The sequence below is a fragment of the Canis lupus genome, chromosome 3 (genome assembly GCF_048164855.1).
Source record: "Canis lupus baileyi chromosome 3, mCanLup2.hap1, whole genome shotgun sequence".
NCBI classification, from domain to species: domain Eukaryota; kingdom Metazoa; phylum Chordata; class Mammalia; order Carnivora; family Canidae; genus Canis; species Canis lupus.
Window position 1 is genome coordinate 12982025 of NC_132840.1, and position 23638 is coordinate 13005662.

The following is a 23638-nucleotide window of genomic DNA, read 5'->3' on the forward strand; positions in this document are numbered from 1 at the left end:
TGAGAGTTTTTTGAGTAATCAGCAAAGTTTTAAATATAATCATATATTAACAACCATGCCTACAAAGTCAGCATTTTCTTTCTTTTTTTTTTTTTCCAGCATTTTCAACAAAATTAACCTCTCCACACAGCTGCCATGTAAAAATACTAAATATTTATTGGACCAAATAAGCATCTGTTAGGCCAAATGAGAAAAAATAAGTAAGAAAATTAAAACCATCTGTAATTTCACTATTCAGTGACTACCTGTATTTTTTCTACTTTGCAAAAACAATCACCATAATGTGCTTTCACATGACAAAATATTATGTGCACTTTAATATCAGTTTATGCCAGAGTTTACTCAACCGATGAATTCTCTTGGTTTGGATTAACAATGCTTAAATGAAAAGTCTCATGAAATAAATATTGTGTTTTTATTTATTTTTAATTAATTTATTTTTTTAAGATTTTATTTATTTACTCATGACAAACAGAGAGGCAGACTCAGGTAAAGGGAGAAGCAGGTTCCCTGCAGGGAGCCTGATGCAGGACTCAATCCTGGGACCCCAGGAACACACCCTGAGCCAAAGGCAGACACGCAACCACTGAGCGACCCAGGTGTTCCTATTTAAATTTTTTAAGTAAGATTTTATTATTTATTAGTTTGAGAGATTGAGAGAGAGAAGAGAACATAAGCAAGGGGAGGGGCAGAAGGAGAAGCAGACTCCCCGCCAAACAGGGAGCTTCATGTAGGGCTCAACCCAGGACCGACCTGAGCCAAAGGGAGATGCTTAACTGACTAAGCCACCTAGGTTCCCCTATTTATTTTTTTAAAAGATTTATTTTAGGGCAGCCCGGGTGGCTCAGCGGTTTAGCACCGACTTCAGCCCAGGGCCTGATCCTGGAGACCCAGGATAGAGTCCCACGTCGGGCTCCCTGCATGGAGCCTGCTTCTCCCTCTGCCTGTGTCTCTGCCTCTCTCTCTCTCTCTCTCTCTCTCTCTCATGAATAAATAAATAAATAAAATCTTAAAAAAATAAAAGATTTATTTTATTTTATTTTAGCCTGATGTGGGACTTGATCTAGGACTCTGGGATCACACCTTGAGCCAAAGGCAGATGCTCAACTGCTGAGCCACCCAGGTGTCCCTATTTATTTATTTTAGAGAGTGTGTGCACATAAAGAGAGGGAAGGGGCAGAGGGAGAGAATCTCAAGTAGATTTCCTGCTGAGTGCAGAGCCTGACATGGGGCTCAATCTCTTCACCTATGAGATCATGACCTGAGCCGAAACCAAGAGCCTGATGTCTAATCAACTGAGCCACCCATGTACCCTTAACAATTTTATTTTTAAGTAGTCTCTTTCCCCAATATGGGGCTCGAACTTACAAATCCTGAGACTAAGAGTCACATGTTCCACCAACTGAGCCAGACAGGTGCCCCTCATGAAGTCTTTGCACACATTTCTTCACAAATCATCTCTTTAGAATAAATGCCTGAAGTAGAATTACTTTTTTTTTCTTTTAAAGCTTTTATTTATTCATGAGAGACACACACAGAGAGAGAGAGAAAGAGAGGCAGAGAGACACAGGCAGAGGGAGAAGCAGGCTCCATGCAGGGAGCCTGACGTGGGACTCAATCCCGGGCTCCAGGATCACGCCCTGGGCTGCCCTAGAATTACTTTTAAATGCTTTTGAAACACAGTGCCAAGGGTCTCTCTAAATAGTTGTGTCGGTGTATATTCTTACCAGCGGCACTGTGAAAAAAATCTATGTCCCTGTACTCTCTTGGTGGGTATTTTTATTTTTAATGTTCTTAAAAGTTTATTTTAAACAGTGTTATTTGCGATTGTTCTCTGGCTTCCAAAATCCTGAGAATTTCTTACATTGTACTACATGTGCAAAGTTTCACTCATGAATCTTCCGCGTAGGGTGCTATTGTAGGAGGGCTTAGGGACACGAGCAACAACATATGGCAACACTTAAGTAATGTGCCAGATCCTCTTTTTTTGTTGATGTTTTGTTTAAGGTCTGATTAAGTTTATTGCAGGGAAGAGGAGACTAAGACTTGGAAAATGTTCCAGGTCGTCATAATTTGTCAAAGAGTAAGACAAGAAATCCCTATTAAACGTTCATGGTATTTAGAAGCAGAGGCAGGCAGTAAATATAATCCCTAGAGAAGACATCTGAAAAAGCTACAAAAATTCCAAGGAATTGTTCTGCTTGGGTCTACTGCCCACACCAGGTGTGAGGTATTACTGGAGGGCTGTAGGTTTCTCTAGGACTTTCCATTTGGGGAGGGCTAAAGACACCCTGGTCTTGGCTTCCCAGGTTATGTTACTGCCAGGTTAAGTATCAGAGCTGATTCTAAGTTGGTAAGGATAGCTAAGTGCTCCTGCAGAAGGAACAGCTGCTCTATTCCTTCTGAATCTACCTGTCCCAGTCAGCACACAGCACTCAGGCTCTGAAAGCTGAGGCTTGTCAGAAGTACAGAACACAAAAAGGAATAGGTGGCATGGTCTGCTATCTATCATCCTTCTTTTATCTTCCCCTCCTTTCAAGGAATGAGTTTTCCATGACCCAGGTGTCAGTCTCCCCAGAATGAAAATGTTATGTGATGAAATATCGGTCAATGCTCCCTAGATTATATGATAAAAATTTTATTTAAGCTGGCAAATTAAAATCAAAAATCAATGTACTGACTTATACAACTGAGAAATCCATGGAGTCTAACTTCAGGCATGGCTGAATTGAGGGCCAGGAATCTATCTTTCCACTTCTCAACTCTGCTTTCTTGTGCATCAACTTCACTGTTAGGTTGGTTCCCCCATTCTATGGCTGAGATCTCAGGTATATATTCAATAAGCCCGGGGCCCATGTTCATTGAGCTAGCTAAAGTTACAATTAGTTATTACCCTAAAACCTCATTTTTTATTTATTTGAGTACACTCGAGAGTGAGGGCATGCATAAGCGGGAGGGGGATGGTGGGGAGGAGCAGAGGAGAGGGAGAAGTAGGCCCCTCACTGATCAGAGAGCTACTCAGGTGCCCCTAAAACCTCATTTTTAATGCACGGAGAGCAAACCATGTAGACCTCCTTCAGAAGATATCAGATATGTATTATAAATCACAATGTGAGGGGCACTTGAGTGGCTCAGTTGGTTAAGCATCTTCCTTGGGCTCAGGTGATGATCCAGGAGTCCTGCCTGGGATTGAGCTCCGCATCAGGCTCCCCACTCAGTGTCTGCTTCTTCCTCTCCCTCTGCCCCTCCCTGCCACTCGTGTGCTCTCTCTCTCGCGCGCGCGCTAATAAGTAACATTTTTTTTAAAGATTTTATTTATTTATTCATGAGAGACAGAAAGAGAGAGAGAGAGAGAGAGAGAGGCAGAGACACAGGCAGAGGGAGAAGCAGACTCCATGCAGGGAGCCCGACGTGGGGCTTGATCTTGAGACTCCAGGATCATGCCCTGGGCCAAAGGTGGTGCCAAACCAATGAGCCACCCGGGCTGCCCAAATAACATCTTTAAAAAACAAAACAAAACAAAAACAAAAACACAAGGTGAGAGAGATTGCCAGTGATCCCCAGAGATCCCCCATCACAGTCCAAATAAAGCCTCAGAACCACATTAAGAATGATTCATACCTCCTTTTCGGAATTTGCCCGGTAGGTAAATTCTTCCACCTACCTTTTCATGTGCTCGTGTTCACTAGTGTCCAGAGCTCTTAGGGTTCGGGCGTAAAGAACGACGATGTCACTGTGCTTGGCTTTCTTGTTGCACTAAAGAGCACAACAAGATAAAATTAGCGTGAGTCTAGGAATCCTCCTGATTTAACATGTCAACTGTACATATGCTCAGTCTTTATCTATGGTTCTCACCTGGGGGCATTTTCGTGCCTGTCCCTTTAGCCACTTAGAAATGCACTTATACCCAAAGAGGTGCCCACAGCGTAATGCTGAGAGGCGGTGATCCCCAGCATTGGTCCAGTGCTCCAAGCATATTGTGCAAGTGTCCCCTTCTTCATCATCCATAGGAACAGAAGGTAGAAGGGGGTCCGTCTTCTGGGGAGACTGGGTGGAAACCAGAATATATTCACATTAGAGAAAATACAAAATCAGTTTTTACGAGGATGTACAGCTCTATCAAATCAATAAAACCATGCAAAAACACAATCTCAATGGAAAACACTATGGAAAAACCCCAACACCTCCAAATCACTTGTTATTCTTTGTAAAATGCACCTGGCTAAATGTTTCATACAAGCTATAGAAATATTTACTTCCCTTTGATCTTACGAAATTCTTGGGATTTTTTTTTTCCATTCAAACGAAGAAAAGGAGCTATCTTTACAAAGACATAAAAACATAAAACAAATCTAGAAGTTACCTGGATAATGAACAACAAGGAAGAGTGGGTTTGTTATATATTCAAAATTAGGTTCATAATCAAGTCAAGTAGTTATAAAATACTTGAATAGAAAATACGTAAAAGAAACCCAGAAAAGCAAAGAAAGGGTATTAACAGTGAACTCACAAAAAATTATAAATGGTTCATAAGTGCTCACTTATAACTGAAAAATGCAAATTAAAGTAAGAGACCATTTATTAGACAGTATAGACTGATGTCTGATGACGCCAAGCAATGCTGAAGGTTAAGGAACAGATAGGAATGCTTCTATATTGTTGCTACAGGTAAGAAAGTGACACAAATTTTCCAAAGGGCAATTTGACATTCCCTATCAAAACTAAATACATCTATCTGTCCTCTCACAGAGCAATCTCTCTGCTAGAAATTTATCCCATGAATAGTCACAAATACTTGCAAGACAACTGTACAAAGATGCTTAGTGCAGCTTGATTTGTACCAGGAAAACAAATTAGAAAGGAAGGAAAGCAGGAAGGAAGGAAGAACAAGTATAGTGTACACAACAAAGTAAGAATTAACTAAAAACTTATTTATATGATTGAACCTATGTAGTGATTTTTTTTTTTAATTTTTATTTATTTACTTATGATAGTCACAGAGAGAGAGAGAGAGAGAGAGGCAGAGACACAGGAAGAGGGAGAAGCAGGCTCCATGCATCGGGAGCCTGATATGGGATTCGATCCCGGGTCTCCAGGATCGCACCCTGGGCCAAAGGCAGGCGCCAAACCGCTGCGCCACCCAGGGATCCCTATGTAGTGATTAATAAGAAAGATTCAACTTGGGCAGCCCGGGTGGCTCAGCGGTTTGGCGCCACCTTCAGTCCAGGGCGTGATCCTGGTAGACCCAGGATCGAGTCCCACATCAGGCTCCCTGCATGGAGCCTGCTTCTCCCTCTGCCTGTGTCTCTGCCTCTCTCTGCGTCTCTCATGAGTAAATAAATAAAATCTTAAAAAAAAAAAAAAAAGACAGATTCAACTTTATGTACTGATAACAAGGTATAATATGATTCCTTTTGTGTAAATTTGTACAACATTTATGTACACAAATTTACATGCACACAAAATTTTTCTGGAAGAAAAAAACAAAAGAGAGGCCTTACAGAAATACATCAAAAGTGGGTCAATGTTTTGAGAGTGGCCGAGTCCACAGGTGATGTAAATAAACTCTCATATTAAGGATTATTATGTGTTATCTTTGTAAATAAAAGCTGTGTAACACATAGCAATTGCATTTTGCCAGGTATTTCAGAAACTGCATTCATATCCACTATCTTAATCAAAACCTAACTGCTAGGTAGGCAGGACCAGTTATCCTCAATCTATCCCTGCCTTTCTAAACCCATGAGGAGTGGCCACATAAATGAGTAAACTGGATTGGACTTCCCCTGACCTCCTGCCTACATAAGTCTGTAAGCTTCCATTTCAGCCTGCAGCCTCTTTATTTTTTTTTTAAAGATTTTATTTATTTATTCATGAGAGACACACACAGAGAGAGGCAGAGACATAGGCAGAGGGAGAAGCAGGCTCCACGCAGGGAGCCCAACATGGGACTCGATCCTGGAACCAGGATCATGCCCCCAGCCAAAGGCAGCGCTAAACCGCTAATCCACTGGGGCTGCCAGCAGCCTCTTCTTTAAATGCAAATCCAAACATTTCATTTAAAAGGATGCTCATATTACCTGTTTGGGGAAGGTCTCTCCTCCACTGATACAGGTAACTTCTTGCTGTGCTGAGGAACCTTCTACTTGCTCTGCCAAGTCATTTCCAGAAATGATAAGACAGGCAATGCACAAAAAAAAAAAGACAGAAGTCAGGTATGAGAGGCTAGCAGGAGGGCCTAGGTAACCCCAGTTTTCCATTTCTAATTGGTAATATTGCTGTAAATTTCCCCTAGTAATAGTGGATTTATTTTTTAACATATTTTGGATTTTTTCATCAAATATACATAAAAGTAGACAGAACAGTACAAGTACACAAGTACTCATCACCTAATTTCAACAAAATCACTATTCCACCAATCTTCTCCTAAGCCCCCGCCCCCGTTATTTTCCTTTGGAATGCTTAATAACAAACTCTAAAATGTCGTTTCACTTATAAAAATTTTTGTAATACTAACTGATAAGGATTTCTTTTTTACATGAACACTATCGTTATCATACCAAACGAGTGACAATAACAATAATCCCTTAATACTGTCTGATGTTCACCCAGTTCATATTCAAAATTTCCCAGTTGTCTTCAAGTTGCTCTGTACAGGGCATTTCTAGCCGTCAGAATCTAAGCAAGACGAACTTGATGAACTTCATTGTTGCACCCGTTTCCATTTTCACCCCTTCCTTGTCATTGATTTGTTGGAGGGTGTCTGGTCACTTCTCTTATGAAATGCCCTGTATCTCAGACTGGACTGACTGCTCCTTGAAGTATTGCTCACTCATTTGTTCTATCACCTCTATTTCCTATAGACTGGCAGTTAAATCTGGGGGCTTCAGTGGATTCAATTGTTTTTTGGCAAGAAGAAGGACAGCAAGAATACTTCTTTGGCTGTATGCTCCTGCCTGCAGCATGTCAGGAGGCTCATACTGGGTTCTGGTGGTGTCAGTTTCACCCCTGGACTATCAGGTTCCTTATCAACCTTTTAAAACCTCCACTAAAGGTCAAGGAGGTGATTTTTAATTTTTAGTCATTTTGCTTTTGAAGGTTCAAAGGATCCCATCACAGGCCAGTGGGAGCCCCTTTAAACTGTTAAAACAAACAAAAAAACCAACAAAACCTACAAAAACGTGTATCCTCAGTATTCAGTTCAGTGAATTCTCACAAATTGAACTATAAACCAGAACATCACCAAAACCCCCAAGAGTGCCTTCCTTTTATACCTTATGTCCTCCTTACTTTTGGGGAGTACAGCGGAGATGATTTGCACCCACCAAAGGTGACTACCTTACTAAATTATAGCACCATCTATTGACTTTTGCCTGTTTTTGCAAATAAACAGCATTTTAGAGCTATCCACTTTTTTGTATCTGCTAATTTTACTCTACATTTTCATAATATTCTTTCCTACTAACATGGAGTTGTGGTTCACTTATTTTCACTGCTGTATCGTGTTTTATTGTGTACCTATATAACATTTATCCATTCTATTGCTGATCGGTACTTGGGTAGTTTTGAGGTTTTTTGCCATTACAAATAATGTTGTTACATTCTTGTACATTTCTATTGAATACGTATATTCCTTTCTTTGGTTACATGCCTAGTAGTAGAATTGCTGAGCTGTAGGCTTTATATGTACAGATGAGTCTGTAAGGATACCATCTGGATGTCTGTACCAATTTACAGTGTATGAGAGGTCTGATTGCTTTATATTCGCCCTAATACTTGATATTGTCAGTCTTGAATTCTAGCTCTACTAGTGGATGCATATTATTACCACACTGTGGTTTTAATTTGTATTTCCTTGATGACTGATGAAGTCTTCTTGTTATGTATTTAGTGGCCATTTGACTACTCTCCTTTGGAAGTACCTTTTCAAATCTTGTGCCAATTTTTCTGTTAAGGCTGTAGAAGTTATTTACATATTGTAGATATAAGCCTTTTTTCAGATATACGTATTATATGTTTCCTTCAGTCAATGGATTCCCATTTCACTCTTCTAATGATGTCTGTTGATGAATAAGTTCTAAATTAAAATTCACCTCATTTGTCCTTGATTTGCTTGAGAAATCTGGTCATTTGTCCTGTAAAATCTCTACATCCTGGATATGACCGATTGCTTCCTCATATATTAACTTTTATTTACTGTAAATTTACAGAGTTGTATAGCCATCACCACAATCCAACTTGAAACATTTCTACCATTCCCTAAAGATTTCTCGTGTCAATTTAGAATCATTTCCCATCTGCACCAACAGCCATAGGCAACCACTAATTTACTTTTTCTCTATAGACTTGCCCTTACTAGACATTTTATGTAAGTGGTATCATAAAGTATATACACTGGCTCACTGTCATAAACGAAAAAAGAATTTTTTAATGCAATTTTCTTGTATTGCCTCTAAATTTCTTTCTTTTAAAGATTTTATTTATTCATGAGAGAGAGAGAGAGAGAGAGAGAGAGAGGGGCAGACACAGGAAATGAAGAAGCAGGCTCCATGCAGGGAACCTGACGTGGGACTCGATTCCAGATCTCTAGGATCAGGCCTTGGGCTGAAGGCGGTGCTAAACCACTGAGCCACCTGGCTGCCCTAAATTTCAAAGTACTCCTTACTTCTGGGTTTTATCACTTATATATATTCTAATACCAGGATGGCTTCTTTTTTTACACTAGGTCTCTAATCCACTTATATCTTATTTTTTAGTATGAGAGATGAATGCAGTTTTGTTTTCCTGTTAACAATCTAGTTTTTAAAATAGTTCTAATTGAAGTCTATCTTTTCCCCTCTGATTTGAGATATTCCCTTTACACTAGATTTTCATACATATTTACATCTTTTTCTAGATGTTCCATTTGTAGAATGTCCCACACTTTAGGTTTGAATGGTTGTGTCTTTGAGGTATTATTTACCTGTTCCTCTACATCATATAAACTATGCAGCCTGGTTATTATATCTAGAATCTTAAGTAGATTCATGGTTTTTTTTTGGCAGCAACAGTACTTCTTTTTTTTTTAAATTTTTATTTATTTATGATAGTCACACACACACACAGAGAGAGAGAGAGAGAGAGAGGCAGAGACATAGGCAGAGGGAGAAGCAGGCTCCATGAACTGGGAGCCCGACATGGGATTCGATCCTGGGACTCCAGGATCGCACTCTGGGCCAAAGGCAGGCGCTAAACTGCTGCGCCACCCAGGGATCCCAGCAACAGTACTTCTAAGTGCTATGGATATTTCTTTCTTTTTCTTCTCTTTTTAAATTTGATTTTTAAATAATCTCTGCACCCAACATGGGGGTCAAACTTACAACCCCGAGATCAGGAGTTGCATGCTCCACTGACTGAGCCAGTTAGGCACCCTTTGGATATTTCTGATTGCATATAAGGTCTGGTGATATCAGCTAGGCCCCTCAATTAAAGGGAATCCCATCAACCTTTCTTTCTTTCCCTTTCTTTTCTTTCTTTCTCTCTCTCTCTCTCTCTTTCTTTCTTTTTTAAAAATTTTTATTTATTTATGATAGTCACAGAGAGAGAGAGAGAGAGAGAGAGAGAGAGAGAGAGGCAGAGACATAGGCAGAGGGAGAAGCAGGATCCATGCACCGGGAGCCTGACGTGGGATTCGATCCCGGGTCTCCAGGATCGCGCCCTGGGCCAAAGGCAGGCGCTAAACTGCTGCGCCACCCAGGGATCCCCCATCAACCTTTCAACCTAATGGTTTTAGGATCTACTTTGCCTACATACATAATTTCATTACATGCATGAAATTATGACTTTTTTCTATCAATCTTGCTCCAATATTAATCAGCTGGGAGTTTTCATTTAAAAAAACTTCCGTGGGAGTAGGTGGGAGGAATGAATAGGCAGAGCAAAGAGAATTTTTAGGGCAGTGAAAATACCCTATATAATGATGGATAGTTCATTATACATTTATTCAAATCCATAATATATATAACCCAAAGGTGAACCCTAAGGTAAACTACAGACTTTGAGTGAATATTCTGTGTAATAAATGCACCATTCTGGTGAGTGATGCTGATAACGAAGAGGCAATGCATGTGTGGAGACAGGGGTATATGGGAAATCTCTGGACCTTCCTCTCAGTCTTGTTGTGAACCTCAAACTACTCTCAAAAAATAAAGTCTTAACAAAAAAAAAACCCCTCCTTCATCAACTATTTGGTTTTCCTGAATACAGTTCACACAGAAAAAACAGAATAAATGTTTAATTTACCAGTTTTCAGAGTAATGATTAAGGCTCTAATAGGATGTTGATAAATGAGATTTTTAAAAAGTACATGATTATGAATTTATAGATTTTCCACAGATTTGATGTATCATTTCAACGTAAATTTCAATCCATAATTGAAGAGTACATTCATTATTTGTTTTGAAGTTTAAATTGTCCCATTTTAGGCCACTAGGAGCCCTTTCAAGGTTGCTCTTATACCTATAGACATGATGACGCTCTGAGAGATGGCTTCCTTGCTTTCTAACACAATCAAGTGCTGTAGGCTTGCCTTGTTTGTCTCCTATCCTAAGCTTGGAAAGCCATTTCTCCAAGAAGTCCTGGTTCCTTTCAATGGGAAAAGATCACAATCTAGGGTATCAGAGGGTAAGCAGGGCATATGCTCTAGGGGTCTCTGCCCACTACTGCTAAATAAAGTTCTACTTGCAAAATATATATTATACTAGGACATCACAAGTAGCAGACTAGACAGGGTACTGAATTTACAAAACTTTTCTTTTAAATAAAGAAGCTACTTCCTTATTGGATGTCAAAGAAAATGCAAGAGGATAGAAAATGCCATTACAAAGTGACCAGTGCACTGGGTCACAAATCACACTAAATTTCAAGTTAGGGCAAATCCTGTACATACATATTATGGCCAAGGAGGCTACATAAAGCAGAATCTAGGACATGTAGGAGGAAACGGTAAAGTATCAAAACACAAGCCTAGTGTTTCCAGCTTTCTGGAGGCTAAGCTTCCTGGATGTTAGCCTTGTGAATAAAACACCCACCTTCCTTTTTTTTTTTTTTTTTTTTTTAAGATTTTATTTATTTATTCATGAGAGACACACACAGAGAGAGAGAGAGAGAGAGAGAGAGAGAGAGAGGCAGAGACACAGGCAGAAGGAGAAGCAGGTTCCATGCAGGGAACCAGACATGGGACTCGATCCTGGATCCCCAGGATCAGGCCATGCATGGGCTGATGGCGGTGCTAAACCGCTGAGCCACCCAGGCTGCTCAAACACTCACCTTCTAAAACAGCAGCTCTAGTCTCCTCTGCCTGGGCAACAACTTCTTCAAACTCTGTGGAGCTATCGCTGTCAGAATTGGAACTACTTGAGACCTGCAAGTCTTCAGAAACAGGATTTCTGGTCTCTGAATCACGGGAGGTGGTTGGCAAATGAGGCTGGGTCCGGCTCACTTGAAAGTAGGCATCCAATGGTGCTCTGGACCTATATATAAGCAGAGTAAAAACAGAATTACAGCACAATGGACCATAATCACAAGAAAAATCCACAGCAATCTGAAGGTAAATCCTAGTTATTTCAACCCAACTCCAGACTGTTGAATGTTGCCTTTGAAAACTGATGCAGAAATAGCACTTTTAGGCAGATGTTGGCTGGCCTAGACATTCTCTTATCCACTCAATTATGACATTAGCCACACTGGAGGTTGACTCTTGCTAAAAGCAAATTCTACTTTACTGGCTTCTGGCTATGTGTCGATATCTTTTAAAGAACGTAATGCAGCAATCTGTCTACTGGTATTATTATGTGGTTGAAAGAGAGAGGACGAGAAGAAAAAGAGCTCTGTTGATCAAATATAAAATACAGCCTCACAGGATTCTGCTGCTGTAACAATGCAAGACCAAGGTCTTCTGGGACAAAAATGAAGTCTGGCTTCAGTCATCATTGCTTTACCTCTTATTTTATTTTTAAAGATTATTTATTTATTTATTCATAAAGACACAGAGAGAGAGAGAGAGAGAGAGGCAGAGGCACAGGCAGAGGGAGAAGCAGGCACCATGCAGAGAGCCTGACGTGGGACTCGATCCAGGGTCTCCAGGATCATGCCCTAGGCTGCAGGCGGCGCTAAACCGCTGCGCCACTGGGGCTGCCCTTTACCTCTTATTTTAAAACACTATTTTTCTTTTTATGTTTAAATAACGTCACATTAAGGTTAAAAACAGCATGAAATCAAAAACTACCTCAAGATGAGAAGAGCTGGGAGCAGTTTTAACACTTTAGTCTCTTCTGGCTGGCTGAGTTTTAACCACACCCACTACCTTTCCACAGTTTCTCTCACATCCAAGCTAATCAACCACACCCTACTTCTGGTACAGAATGATATACAATATTAACAACCAAAAAGGTGGGACAGCTTGGGTGGCTCAGTGGTTTAGCGCCACCTTCAGCCCAGGGTGTGATCCTGGAGACCGGTGATCGAGTCCCACGTCGGGCCCCCTGCATGGAGCCTGTTTCTCCCTCTGCCTGTGTCTCTGCCTCTCTCTCTGTCTCTCATGAATAAATAAATAAAATCTTAAAAAAACAAAACAAAACAAAACCAAAAAGGTGTTGTATACTTTAGAACATACTTCCTAATTAAGAATTACAAAATAGAGCAGGCCGGGTGGCTCAGCAGTTTAGCACTGCCTTCAGCCCAGGGCGTGATCCTGGAGTCCTGGGATCAAGTCCCATGTCGGGTTCCCTGCATGGATCCTGCTTCTCCCTCTGCCTGTGTCTCTGCCTCTCTCTGTGTGTATCTCATGAAAAAATAAATAAAATATTAAAAAAAAAAAAAGAATTACAAAATATTGGGATCCCTGGGTGGCTCAGTGGTTTAGTGCCTGCCTTATTTTTCCATTATTGCCTTCTTTTGTATTACTTTCAAGTGCACCATTTTAATTTTCACTTTTTACTACATATCTTTATAGTTCCATTCCCTCCTCACTTTTGCTGAATTTATGTCCATCAACACAGGTTCATAGTTTTTTTTTTTAAAGATTTTATTTATTTATTTTGAGAGAAAGCAAGCATGAGCAGGGGGGAGGGGCAGAGGGAGAAGCAGACTCCCTGTTGAACAGGGAGCCCCATGAGGGACTGGATCCAGGACCCTGGGATCATGACCTGAGCTGAAGGCAGACACTTAACCAACTGAGCCATTCAGGCACCCCTAAAACCTTTTTATTTTAAAATAAAACACAGATAGGGGCACCTAGCAGGCAGAACCATCCAGGTACCCTACAGTTATTTTTTTATGCTGCTTTTTCTAAATTAGAAAGAAAAAAAATTACAAATTAAAAACCCATGTGTATTTTCTATTATATTTATTTACGTAGTTATCTTTGTTAGTGCTCTTTATTTCTTCATGTGGATTCAATTTATGTCTGGTGTTCTTTTTTTGGGGGGGGTTGTTCTTTAAGGACTCTAGTAATTCTTGTAGGTTAGGTTTCCTCTAAAGAAATTCTGGGTTGTGTTTTTTTTTCTTTTTTAATCCTAGAATGCCTCATTGTTCCTTCATATTTGAGGGATAGTTCTGCATGACACAGAATTCTTACTTTTTTTTTTTTTTTTTTTTATTACTCTGAACAGGTTGGGGGCACCTGGGTGATTAAGTGTCTGACTCTTGATTTTGGCTCAGGTCATGCTCTCAGGGTCATGAGTTAGAGCCCTGCATCTGGCTCCATGCTGGGTGTGGAGCCTGCTTAAGATTACCTCTCTCCCTCTGCCCTTCCCCATCCCCAAACACAAGTGCTCTCTTTCAGCAAACAAACCAAACAAACCTCTGAACAGGCCACTCAAATGCATTCTGACCTGTGTGTGTATGTTGGGGCAAACCTTCAGGAACTAGCCAGACAAGCAACAATTCTTCTTGATTGTGCAGAGCCCCAAGATCAGCCAGGATTGAGAAGTTAGTGCCTTCTTAGGTCTTTCCTGGGCATGAGCACAGCTGTACACGGCCCTAGACATGTATGCAGCCTTCTAGATTTCCAAGAATATGTCAGAGCTTTTCAATACTCCATGAAGATCTCATTTCTCAGCTTTTCCTTTTAAATGTTTTAGTTTAGATTCCCCCCGTGGTTATGCACAACCTCAGGCAGCCTGAGGAAAAGGCTTTCAGCTTTTTAGACTGGGCAGAGTGCTAAGTCAGAAAGAACTCTGTAAGTGGGATCTTCCAGGAAACCAAAGAAAGAGAATTCTCTGGGAACGAAGCTTTGAAGGAGCTCGAATCCCAATCTACTCCCTCTAAGTGGCTGTCAGGCACTTGGTTTTCACAGTTACCATCGAGGTGGAGAACGATATGGGAACAGGGAATGCCTGAAGCTTACTGTTCTGATGTTCAGCTGTTTTTTTTAACATTTATTCCCTGAATTACTTTAAGCATTTACTTAATTTCCAGAGTCTTATAAACTTTGCTCTTTTTTTTTGGAGGTCTTTATTTTTTTGCTGATGTCAGGTTTTCTTTTTTTAAAAAATGCTAACAAGTAAGTTTACCAGCTAATTTCGGCAACTGTGTGCTAATAGCAGCTATGACTACCATGACAACAAGCACATAAGAACAGTATCTCCTAAGGTCATTTTAATCAAATGAAATCCAGACTAAAGTTAAGCCATTCATTAGGCTACTGAGATGCATAATGAGCATGCTGCATAGAAACTGGTTAATAATTAAGTGGTTAAAAGAACCCCACTAATTAACATTAATATAGCAAAAGCCATTTCCAAGGTCAGGTGGGGACAAAGGAAAGAGGAACTATCATCATTAGGAGACAGAGCTAGGTTTTCTCTCTGGGAGTGCAACCTTCACAACAAGAGATCCTCCTCTTTGCCTGCACTCATCATCTCTGAATTAAATAATAGTATAATGAGTTCTTGCCCCTTGCTTACCCTCAGTAGTCCTACATTCCATAAGCTCCATGAGAACAGGTACCCTTATCTGTCCTGTTCACAATATATCTCCAGGCAAAGTTCAGTCTCTCACATAGTGGAATATTAGAAATTTTTGATGAATGAGTGACGCTGACAGCCAGAATCAAGCAGCCTCAAACAAAGAAACAGGAAAGGTGTTTGTGATCTTGGCTGAGAAGCTGTTTGGAAAAATATCTCATTACTCAGCTTCCCCCAACTTTGGCTTCTCAGTGGAGTCTGAGGCAAAAGCTGCTCCCCCTGGCTCAGGCTCTCAACACCTGACCCAGAAAGGGTCTGTCAGGTGAGTAAGTGCCAAACACCATAATGAAGAATTCACGTTAAGAAATTCAGTAGGTGGAATGACTGGGTGGCTGGGCGGTTTAGCGCCGCCTTTGGCCCAGGGCATGATCCTGGAGTCCTGGGATCGAGTCCCGTGTCGGGCTCCCTGCATGGAGCCTGCTTCTCCCTCTGCCTGTGTCTCTGCCTCTCTCTCTCTCTCTCTCTCTCTCTCTCTCTCTCTGTGTGTGTGTGTGTCTCTCATGAATAAATAAATAAAATCTTAAAAAAAAAAAAAAGCAATCAGTACTAGGAAAAGCTCCTGTTTTTTGTGAATTTAGTGTGGAATTTGCTTACAACACAGTATTTAGGGGAAAAAAAGTTTTAAGGCCACATTTATCTGGCTCCAGAATCCATGTTTTCTTCATTGAACCACACAATCTCTAGCCCTTTAGGCTTATTCCTTTAGTAGAGACAAATACAACTGTCAGTCAAATAGCTCAACTGATATCCTTTAACAACTAAATTCTGTAATTTAGATTTAGAATCTAGACCAGTCCCTGAGCACAGATTCTATATGCATCAAGCAATTTTCTGATTAGAGTCTAGCTTCTAGACTAGACTCTAATCAGAAATTTCTTTTAGGAGAATCATGCTGCCCATGCCAGAAAGAGACTTTGATCCCTGTGGCACTTCTAGTTCTCTCTGTAAACTGGCAACTGGTTTTTAAGTGTTACACCCCTATGAGTGGGTTCCCAAGTCTCCCACAGAAGTAATCAACTCCGCCCCGACTCCCCTCTCCCCATGGATGAGTATATGAACAACCAAGGCTGAGGAATATGGTGAGGTCTCTTGGCAGTCAGCCAGTTCCTGGGGCCATCACTCTCAACCCTCAGCCCACACACTTTGAAAGGGTTCCCAAACTCGGCTACAGGGTACCTTGACCTAGGACACAAACATGAAATCTTATTCTGCCTTCATAATCAGAGGGAATGATGCCTTAAAATAACAGTTACATGCCCTTGAAACTCTTATCAACACATGACTAAGCACATCATCCCTGAGAGGTCACATCCAGAACTGACCAGGCTAGAGACTAGATCCAGAGGGAAAGCAGCACCATCTCCCTCCTCCATTCAGCAATCAGCAGAATCCATGGAAAAGGATGCTGAATCGAGGATCAGAAGGCACAATCCCAATTCCAGAGCTACCCTAGTCAGAACACAAATTATTCTATTGGCTTTCTTATTTCCAAGACATAGTCAATAGATGGCCTAGTTACTGCTTTTTAGTATTGTCTCATTATTTTCATAATGTTAAGAAAACAAATGGATGTGACTGAAGTGTCCTCTATCTGCCTGCACAGAAAATGAGTCAGATCCAGGTTCCCTTATCAACTCGACCTTGACCCTGAACAAAAGGCTTTCTCAGGGTCCAATTTCCTTTGCATATAAAATGAACATGGTGTTAAATCTCTTAAAACGTTATGAAAACATTTAGGAGGCCAAATGTGAAATAAAGTATTTTAAATAAAGCAGGATGAAGTTAAAAAACAGGCAAGGCATAGCTGGTGGTTATAAAAATAACCATGTCAAGACTTGATATAGCTAAGTTCTTTCAGAGAAAAGTTCAAATGAAAAACTATGAAAGAAAATTATTTTCAACTCTGCAACACCTTCTGAGATGAGGAGGGCTGGAATGTTTCCCCACTTAGTCAGATAAGCCCTAAATTAATTCACATTTTACTTTTCACAAGGCTTCTCTAAGTCCAGCCTGCCGGTCTTCCAAAGTCTACTGCACCAAAGTCTACTGCATCGTTACAAGGAATGCCAATGAACAATGGAACCTGGGTAACTGGAGTGTGGACTTTTAAGTCAAAATATACTTTTTTCATATGCAAATGATCTGAAGAAGTGCCAGCCCCTATAGAAACCGTTGCTGATAAACTACCACCTAGTTTTCAAAGCACATCAGGGTAAATTATCCCTCAATGACTTTGTGAGTAAATAAGGCAAGCACCTTTTATTTTCACCTGACTTGTGAGGAATTGGGAGTTCAGAAAGGCCATATAACTTGCCAAAAGTCATAGTGCCACACCTTGGCAGCACTGGGCTCATAGTCCCAATCTGGCACGAATCCCAAGATTTTTTTTTAAAGATTTATTTATTTACTTATGATAAGACACCCGGGGTGGAGGGGGGGGGTGTGTGCAGAGACACAGGAGGAAGGAGAAGCAGGCTCCATGCTGGGAGCCCGACACGGGACTCAATCCCGAGACTCCAGGATCGCGCCCTGGGCCAAAGGCAGGCGCCAAACCGCTGAGCCACCCAGGGATCCCGAATCCCAAGATTTTTAACATTATTTTTACCTGGTACTGTCTGTCCTCTGTGACCCTGTAGTTCTTGACCTGCGTGAAGATCCTCTCATCCTTCTGGATCTCACTGGTCCCACGTTGTGGTCTGATGGAGGTCTCAGGAATTCCAGCATGCCATGAAGTCTCTGCAGCCCACTGATGAAGCTGTTCATCGAATCCAATGAAGACACTTGGACAGGGGGGTTAACACGAGATCGCTGACTATGCTCCTCCGAAGCTCCTGGATTAATGCTCTCCACACGATCTTCTCCCAACAGCTCCCCTTCCTCTGTCAGGCCAACAGACACGTGTGGAGCAGGCTGGGGCAGGGGTGGTCCCTCTTGGCTGCTGACCACTTCTGCAGGTAGAGCCTGGAGCACGGGTGGTCCCTCTTGGCTGATGACCACTTCTGCAGGTAGAGCCTGGAACACGGGTGGTCCCTCTAGGCTGATGACCACTTCAGCAGGAACAGGCTGTTCTGCAACATGATGGTCTAACTGCCCATGAAGGTTATATTCCATTGCTTCGTGAGCCATCACTGGGGAAGTAACATTCATAAAAAGTATCAGTAAAATAGATAAAACATGCTATATGTCCATGATATAATTATATCTAAGTCTTCTAGAACTTCTGCTTAAGATCATTCTTGGGACGTCTGGATGGCTCAGTGGTTGAGCATCTGCCTTCGACTCAGGGCGTGATCCAAGATCCTGGGATCAAGTCCCGCATCAGGCTCCCTGCGAGGAGCCTGCTTCTCCCTCTGCCTGTGTCTCTGCCTCTCTCTCTCTCTCTCTGTCTCTCTCACGAATAAATAAAATCTTAAAAAAAATCATTCTTGACAAAACTGAGAATCTTAAAATAAATAACTAAAACCTCCTCTTTAAGTCAGAAGTGTTTGGTAATCAGTAACTTTTTTCTCCATAACAAGTACTTATAACTAGTTAACCAGTTTGCCCTTTGAAAGCATAAAGGCATGTGATCATAGCACTATCTTCTAAAACAGAAAGATCTATGAAATAATAAGACTGAACTTTTGTGTTTGAAAGGAATTTCCCAGACCTCTAGCAGCTCTTTATTGTGACCCAATCACAGATATTCACTAAAACAAATGCATATAATACTGTATTTTATTTTTTAAGATTTATTTATTTATTTATTATTTATGATAGACAGAGAGAGAGAGAGAGAGGCAGAGACACAGGAACACAGGAGGAGGGAAAAGCAGGCTCCATGCCCGGAGCCCGACGTGGGACTCGATTCTGGGACTCCAGGATCGCGCCCTGGGCCAAAGGCAGGCACCAAACCGCTAAGCCACCCAGGAATCCCCCTGTATTTGATTTTAGTAGGCAATATTTAACTTCACAGCACCAAGTTACAAAGGATAAATAGAGAAAGGACACTTTTACAGTTGCAAAATTAACTCAATACTAACTCAAAATTGAAATTTACCTAATTTGTCCAAAAAGGCTGACCAAACTTTATTTGCTCTGTCCTTTTTTGTCTCCCATCTCTAATGTTATTTGTTAGCCCATTTAATAAATACTTATCAAAATAAATAAATACATACATACATACATACATACTTATCAAGGGCCTGGCATGTCCCCTTCATTATTTGTTTCTTGTCTCTAATTCCATTATGTTAATCCATTCAAGAAATATTTATTAAATACCTGTTAAGTAGTCAGATACTCTACAGAGGTGATGACAGGATAAAGCTGTGTAACAGATTTTACATTCTAGCATATGGAAGAATGAATAAATGAATGGATGAATTAATAAATAAATGTGGGGACGCCTGGGTGGCTCAGCGGTTTAGCGTCTGCCTTCGGCCTAGGGCATGATCCTGGGGTCCTGGGATGGAGTCCCACATCAGGCTCCCTGCATGGAGCCTGCTTCTCCCTCTGCCTAAATCTCTGCCTCTCTCTCTGTATCTTTCATAAACAAACAAACCTTTTAAATAAATAAATAAGTAAGTAAATAAATAAATAAATAAAATACCCTGCTATTTGTCTTGGGGAGTAGGAGTCAAGGAGTACCATTTTAATAGTAAAAGCCCAATGGTTGTTATATATGGTTTAGCCACTCAAACAGAGCTCCCAATCAGCTTTGTAGGGGAGGGAGGGGCTCCCCCCTTTAAAACAAATAGTCAAGGATCAATTGACATTTGAGCAAAGCCTCCAATATGAGAGAAAGAGACCAAAGCAGACAAACAGAAGAAACTTGGAAGGGAAAACAATGCAAGAAAAACTGTAAAAAACAAAAAACAACAAAAACCAAAAACACAAACCCAAACACAGAACAAAAACTCCCCCAAACTTATGAAGAAAAGAATGCCAGGGGGAAAAAGGACAAATTAGAAAACAAGAAAGAGCTCTTGGAAATGAAACATGACAGTCAAAATAAAATATTTACCAGAAAGATTTGAAGATAAAGGAACTCTTCCACAAAGCAGAGTAAGAGACAGTTGAAAAAGGCAGTAATAAAATTAAAATGTGGGACATTTGATGAACTGAACTCCCAGAAAGTGAACTCAGAAAGTCGAGAAGAAAGTAAAACAAAACCTTTGGTCAAGGGATCCCTGGGTGGCGCAGCGGTTTGGCGCCTGCCTTTGGCCCAGGGCGCGATCCTGGAGACCCGGGATCGAATCCCACGTCGGGCTCCCGGTGCATGGAGCCTGCTTCTCCCTCTGCCTGTGTCTCTGCCTCTCTCTCTCTCTCTAACTATCATAAATAAATTAAAAAAAATAATAATAATAAAAAAACCTTTGGTCAAGATGGAACCATAAGCTCTCTTCCCATTAAGAATTCCAACACAGGAAAAAAAAAAATTCCAACACAGTAAATTTTCTCCAAAATTACATCAAACAGAAAAAAGCAGGTTATATAAAGGAATCTGCTATAATCCCATTCTTAGGACACTTAGAAACATGCAAAACCATGCTATTAACTGGACTTAAAAATATACAAGAGTAGTACAAAACAAGCATGAAAAATAAATTCTAGAGGAGAGTTCAGAGATACACATGGGGCTTCAACTACATATACTTTTTTTTTTTTAAAGGATGCAATTATATAATTACAGCAAAAGGTCAAGGTCAAGATTTGTTAGATCTAGATGTTGAGTGCACAGGTCTTTTTCTTTTTTTTTTTTTTAATTATTCTCTACACTTTTCACATGGTTAAATATTAGAGAGGAAATTTCTTCCCATCATCTGTCAGTTCTGATTAGAACAATAAGGCAGAGAGCCGATCTCGAGCAGCCTCGGCCTTGACCTCCTCGCGCCAAACAAGCGCGGGCAGCGAGAGTGGCCGCTCCAACAGTAACCTCCCACCGCGTCACCTTTCCAAGCTTTGTTACTCAGATCGACGTGCGCAAAAGGCGGGACGACGGCCGCCAATCAACCGGCTAAGGCCCGCCCCCGCCCCCCAACACCTCGGCGAGCCCACTCGGTTCAAATCCCGCCCCCCGCCCGGCGCGTACCACCCGCGGCACCTTGGGCGGGTTTCCTGGCCGCTCTGTTCATCTTGTTGGCTTCTAAAACCGGGATAATAAGAGTATTTACGCCACAGTGTCGCTGGGAGATGAAGCTGGGTGACAAAGAGCGGGTTCCTCGGTGAACCGGAAAGCAGCGCAAGGAATGGGCGCTCAAGCTCAGAGCGCTGGGACTTGAAGAGTGGGAGGCTGGGCTCCCCCGAGCGCGGCCGGCGGCGGCCTGCCCCCCCCTCGGGCGCCTCCCCGAGCAAGCCCGAGAGAGCTCGGGTTCGGGCGCCTCGGGCCCGACGGTTGGGCAACCCGGAGCCGAACCTCCCCAGGCCGCCGGGGTCCGTGCCCGCGCGCGGCTCCGCTCGTGGGGCGTCCTCAGACCCCGCAACCACGAGTCCCGCCCGGGAAGCTACTCTGGAGCCAGAGGCCCAAGGCCCCGACGGAGGCAAGCGCCCATCTTACCTGGGGCTGGGAGGGCGCCGCCGGGCTTGCCAAATCGCCGCAGAGGCGACCGCTTCTTTGAAACAGCTCGCCGGGACCCGGGCCAACAGCCACTTCCTGAGCATCTCATGCGGCCCGCCTGAGTCGCGGGCGGGGCCTGCTCCTATTGGGCAGCAGTCCTGGACGGCGGCCAATAGCCTCTCTTCTTCTTCTCTTGGTCGCCGCTCCCTGAAAAAGCGGCTCTCTCATTGGCTGGCCCTTCGTAAACTGTCGTGTGACGGGGTCTCGGACGATTGGTAGAACCCTGCGTCAGTCACCTGGTGCCCAGCCCACAAGGAGGAAAGCGGAACCAGGGTTTCACCACTCTTTATTTGAACTTTCTGGCGGGAGAAAGTTGTAAGGATAAGATCTTTCGGGAGCCTGCGGCGTGGGACCATCGCGTTCTTGTATATCCTCTCCAGACGTTGAAGAGCTCATGCAAAACAACTGACCTACACCATGTCTTTAATCCCCAAAACCATTGCAATAAATTGCCTGCTACTATAAACTATCGTCACGTGACTTAACAGCAAACATTTTTGAGGAATCTCACTGAAAGTCGAAATCCCACTTCCAGGAAGACCTAGAAAATCTAAACCTCAGGCAGAGACTGCACATTGCCAACATTTTATTTACTCAGCTGTCAATTTTCGGTGGAATTGATGGCAGAGGAGGGCATAAATAATTGAAAGTCATGGATAATTCAATTATTTTCTCTTCTGAAACTGCCACTAAAGTCGGTATTAGCATTTTTATTTTTTTCTTCCTTTGGTGCCATCTAAGGAACCTGCTACTAAGCCCTGGCGTGTATAATATGAGGAGAAACGAAACTTTCTTTTGTACACAAACATGTATGTTATAGAATGAAAAACGTCTGCACTCATATAAATCCTGCATGTTCAGTGGAGAAAAATTAAAGGGTACAGAGAAGCAAAATAGAAAACTCGTCTCTATCCAGAGAAGTCATCAACTTAAAACAAAGTTTTGTTTAAAATCTTCATCTATCTAAATCTATTTTAGATTGGTTGGGATAGTGTTATAGGTTGGGATAGTGTTTTAATCTTAAAATATATATTGAATTGCTTCCCATGTTAATGAATGCATTAACACATCATCACATACTGAGTGATTCTTTGAAAAAAAAATGAATAAAAATAGGTAAATTATCACATGGTAAATAAATTGGACAAACAGGAAGGGCTACTTTGTGAGAAGTATACAGGATGTTTCTAAATGATTCTGATATTCATTCACCCAATGGCCATGTTTATTAGCTAGGAGAGAAACAGAATAAAGATACACGCCAGAAATTTATAGTCTTGTCTCCAACTTCCAAGAGTTATATATAGCTAGAGGGAGAAGGTGTTGGCTATGTCCCATTTTAGGGGGTGATATTCCCACTTTTATGGGTGACTATTTAAATACCAACATGTCTAATGGCTCATTTGTAAAAAGACCAAAAAAATGCACTAAGAATTACTTCATAGAAGAGGTGTTTGGATGGATGTCTTTTTCTTTTTCTCCACCAAAAGACATGACTAATGAGTTCTATACTGGATGATAATAATTAAGGCCTGAATGTAATTTCAAATGTAAAATTTGAAAGAATTATCAAAGTTAAACAAAAGATACCAAAAGAGAGTTTTAGTGGAAAACTTTATGCTCAGGCTCTGAGGAAAGTCATTAATTTTCCTCTACCATTATGAGTACCATCATTCATTCACTCATTCAGTCAGCAAATATTTGTTCAACAATTACTGTAATCCTGGCTCTGGTCTGTATAATATGGATATGGTATATAAGACAGAGAAAACCTTGACCTAGAGAACTTCTAGGGCACTTGAGTGGCTCAGTTGGTCTGACTCCTGATTTCCGCTCAGGTCATGATCACAGGGTTGTGAGATCAAGCGCTGCTCTCCGTGCTGGGCATGGATCTGCTTAAGGTTCTCTCTCACCGTCTCCCTCTGCTCTCCACTCGTGTTCATGTGCTCGCTCTCTCTCTCAATAAAAGAAAAGAATTAGCATAATAAATGATGTTTGGAGATAAGAGGGTTTTTTTTGTTGTTTGTTTGTTTTT

General features: G+C 41.6%; 1 protein-coding gene across 4 annotated transcripts in view; it reads right to left on the bottom strand.

Annotated features, from left to right (window-relative positions):
* Positions 1-21699, bottom strand: part of RFWD3 (ring finger and WD repeat domain 3) — a 40215-nt gene extending 18516 nt beyond the window's left edge. The window contains exons 1-6 of one of the 4 annotated variants that reach the window (XR_012026980.1): positions 20160-20300; positions 17611-18133; positions 11308-11510; positions 6081-6151; positions 3856-4047; positions 3665-3756 (exon numbers count right to left, since the gene is read on the bottom strand). Coding sequence is in view for 3 of the 4 variants with exons in the window: in XM_072818547.1 (XP_072674648.1) it covers positions 3665-3756; positions 3856-4047; positions 6081-6151; positions 11308-11510; positions 17611-18133; positions 21544-21652 (1190 nt within the window). In the remaining variant the exon portion in view is untranslated. Of the gene's footprint in view, positions 1-3664; positions 3757-3855; positions 4048-6080; positions 6152-11307; positions 11511-17610; positions 18134-20159; positions 20314-21090; positions 21274-21543 lie in introns of those variants that run through there. The other 3 variants (XM_072818547.1, XM_072818559.1, XM_072818537.1) reach the window with 3 other exon arrangements.
* Positions 21700-23638: the final 1939 nt, after the last annotated feature.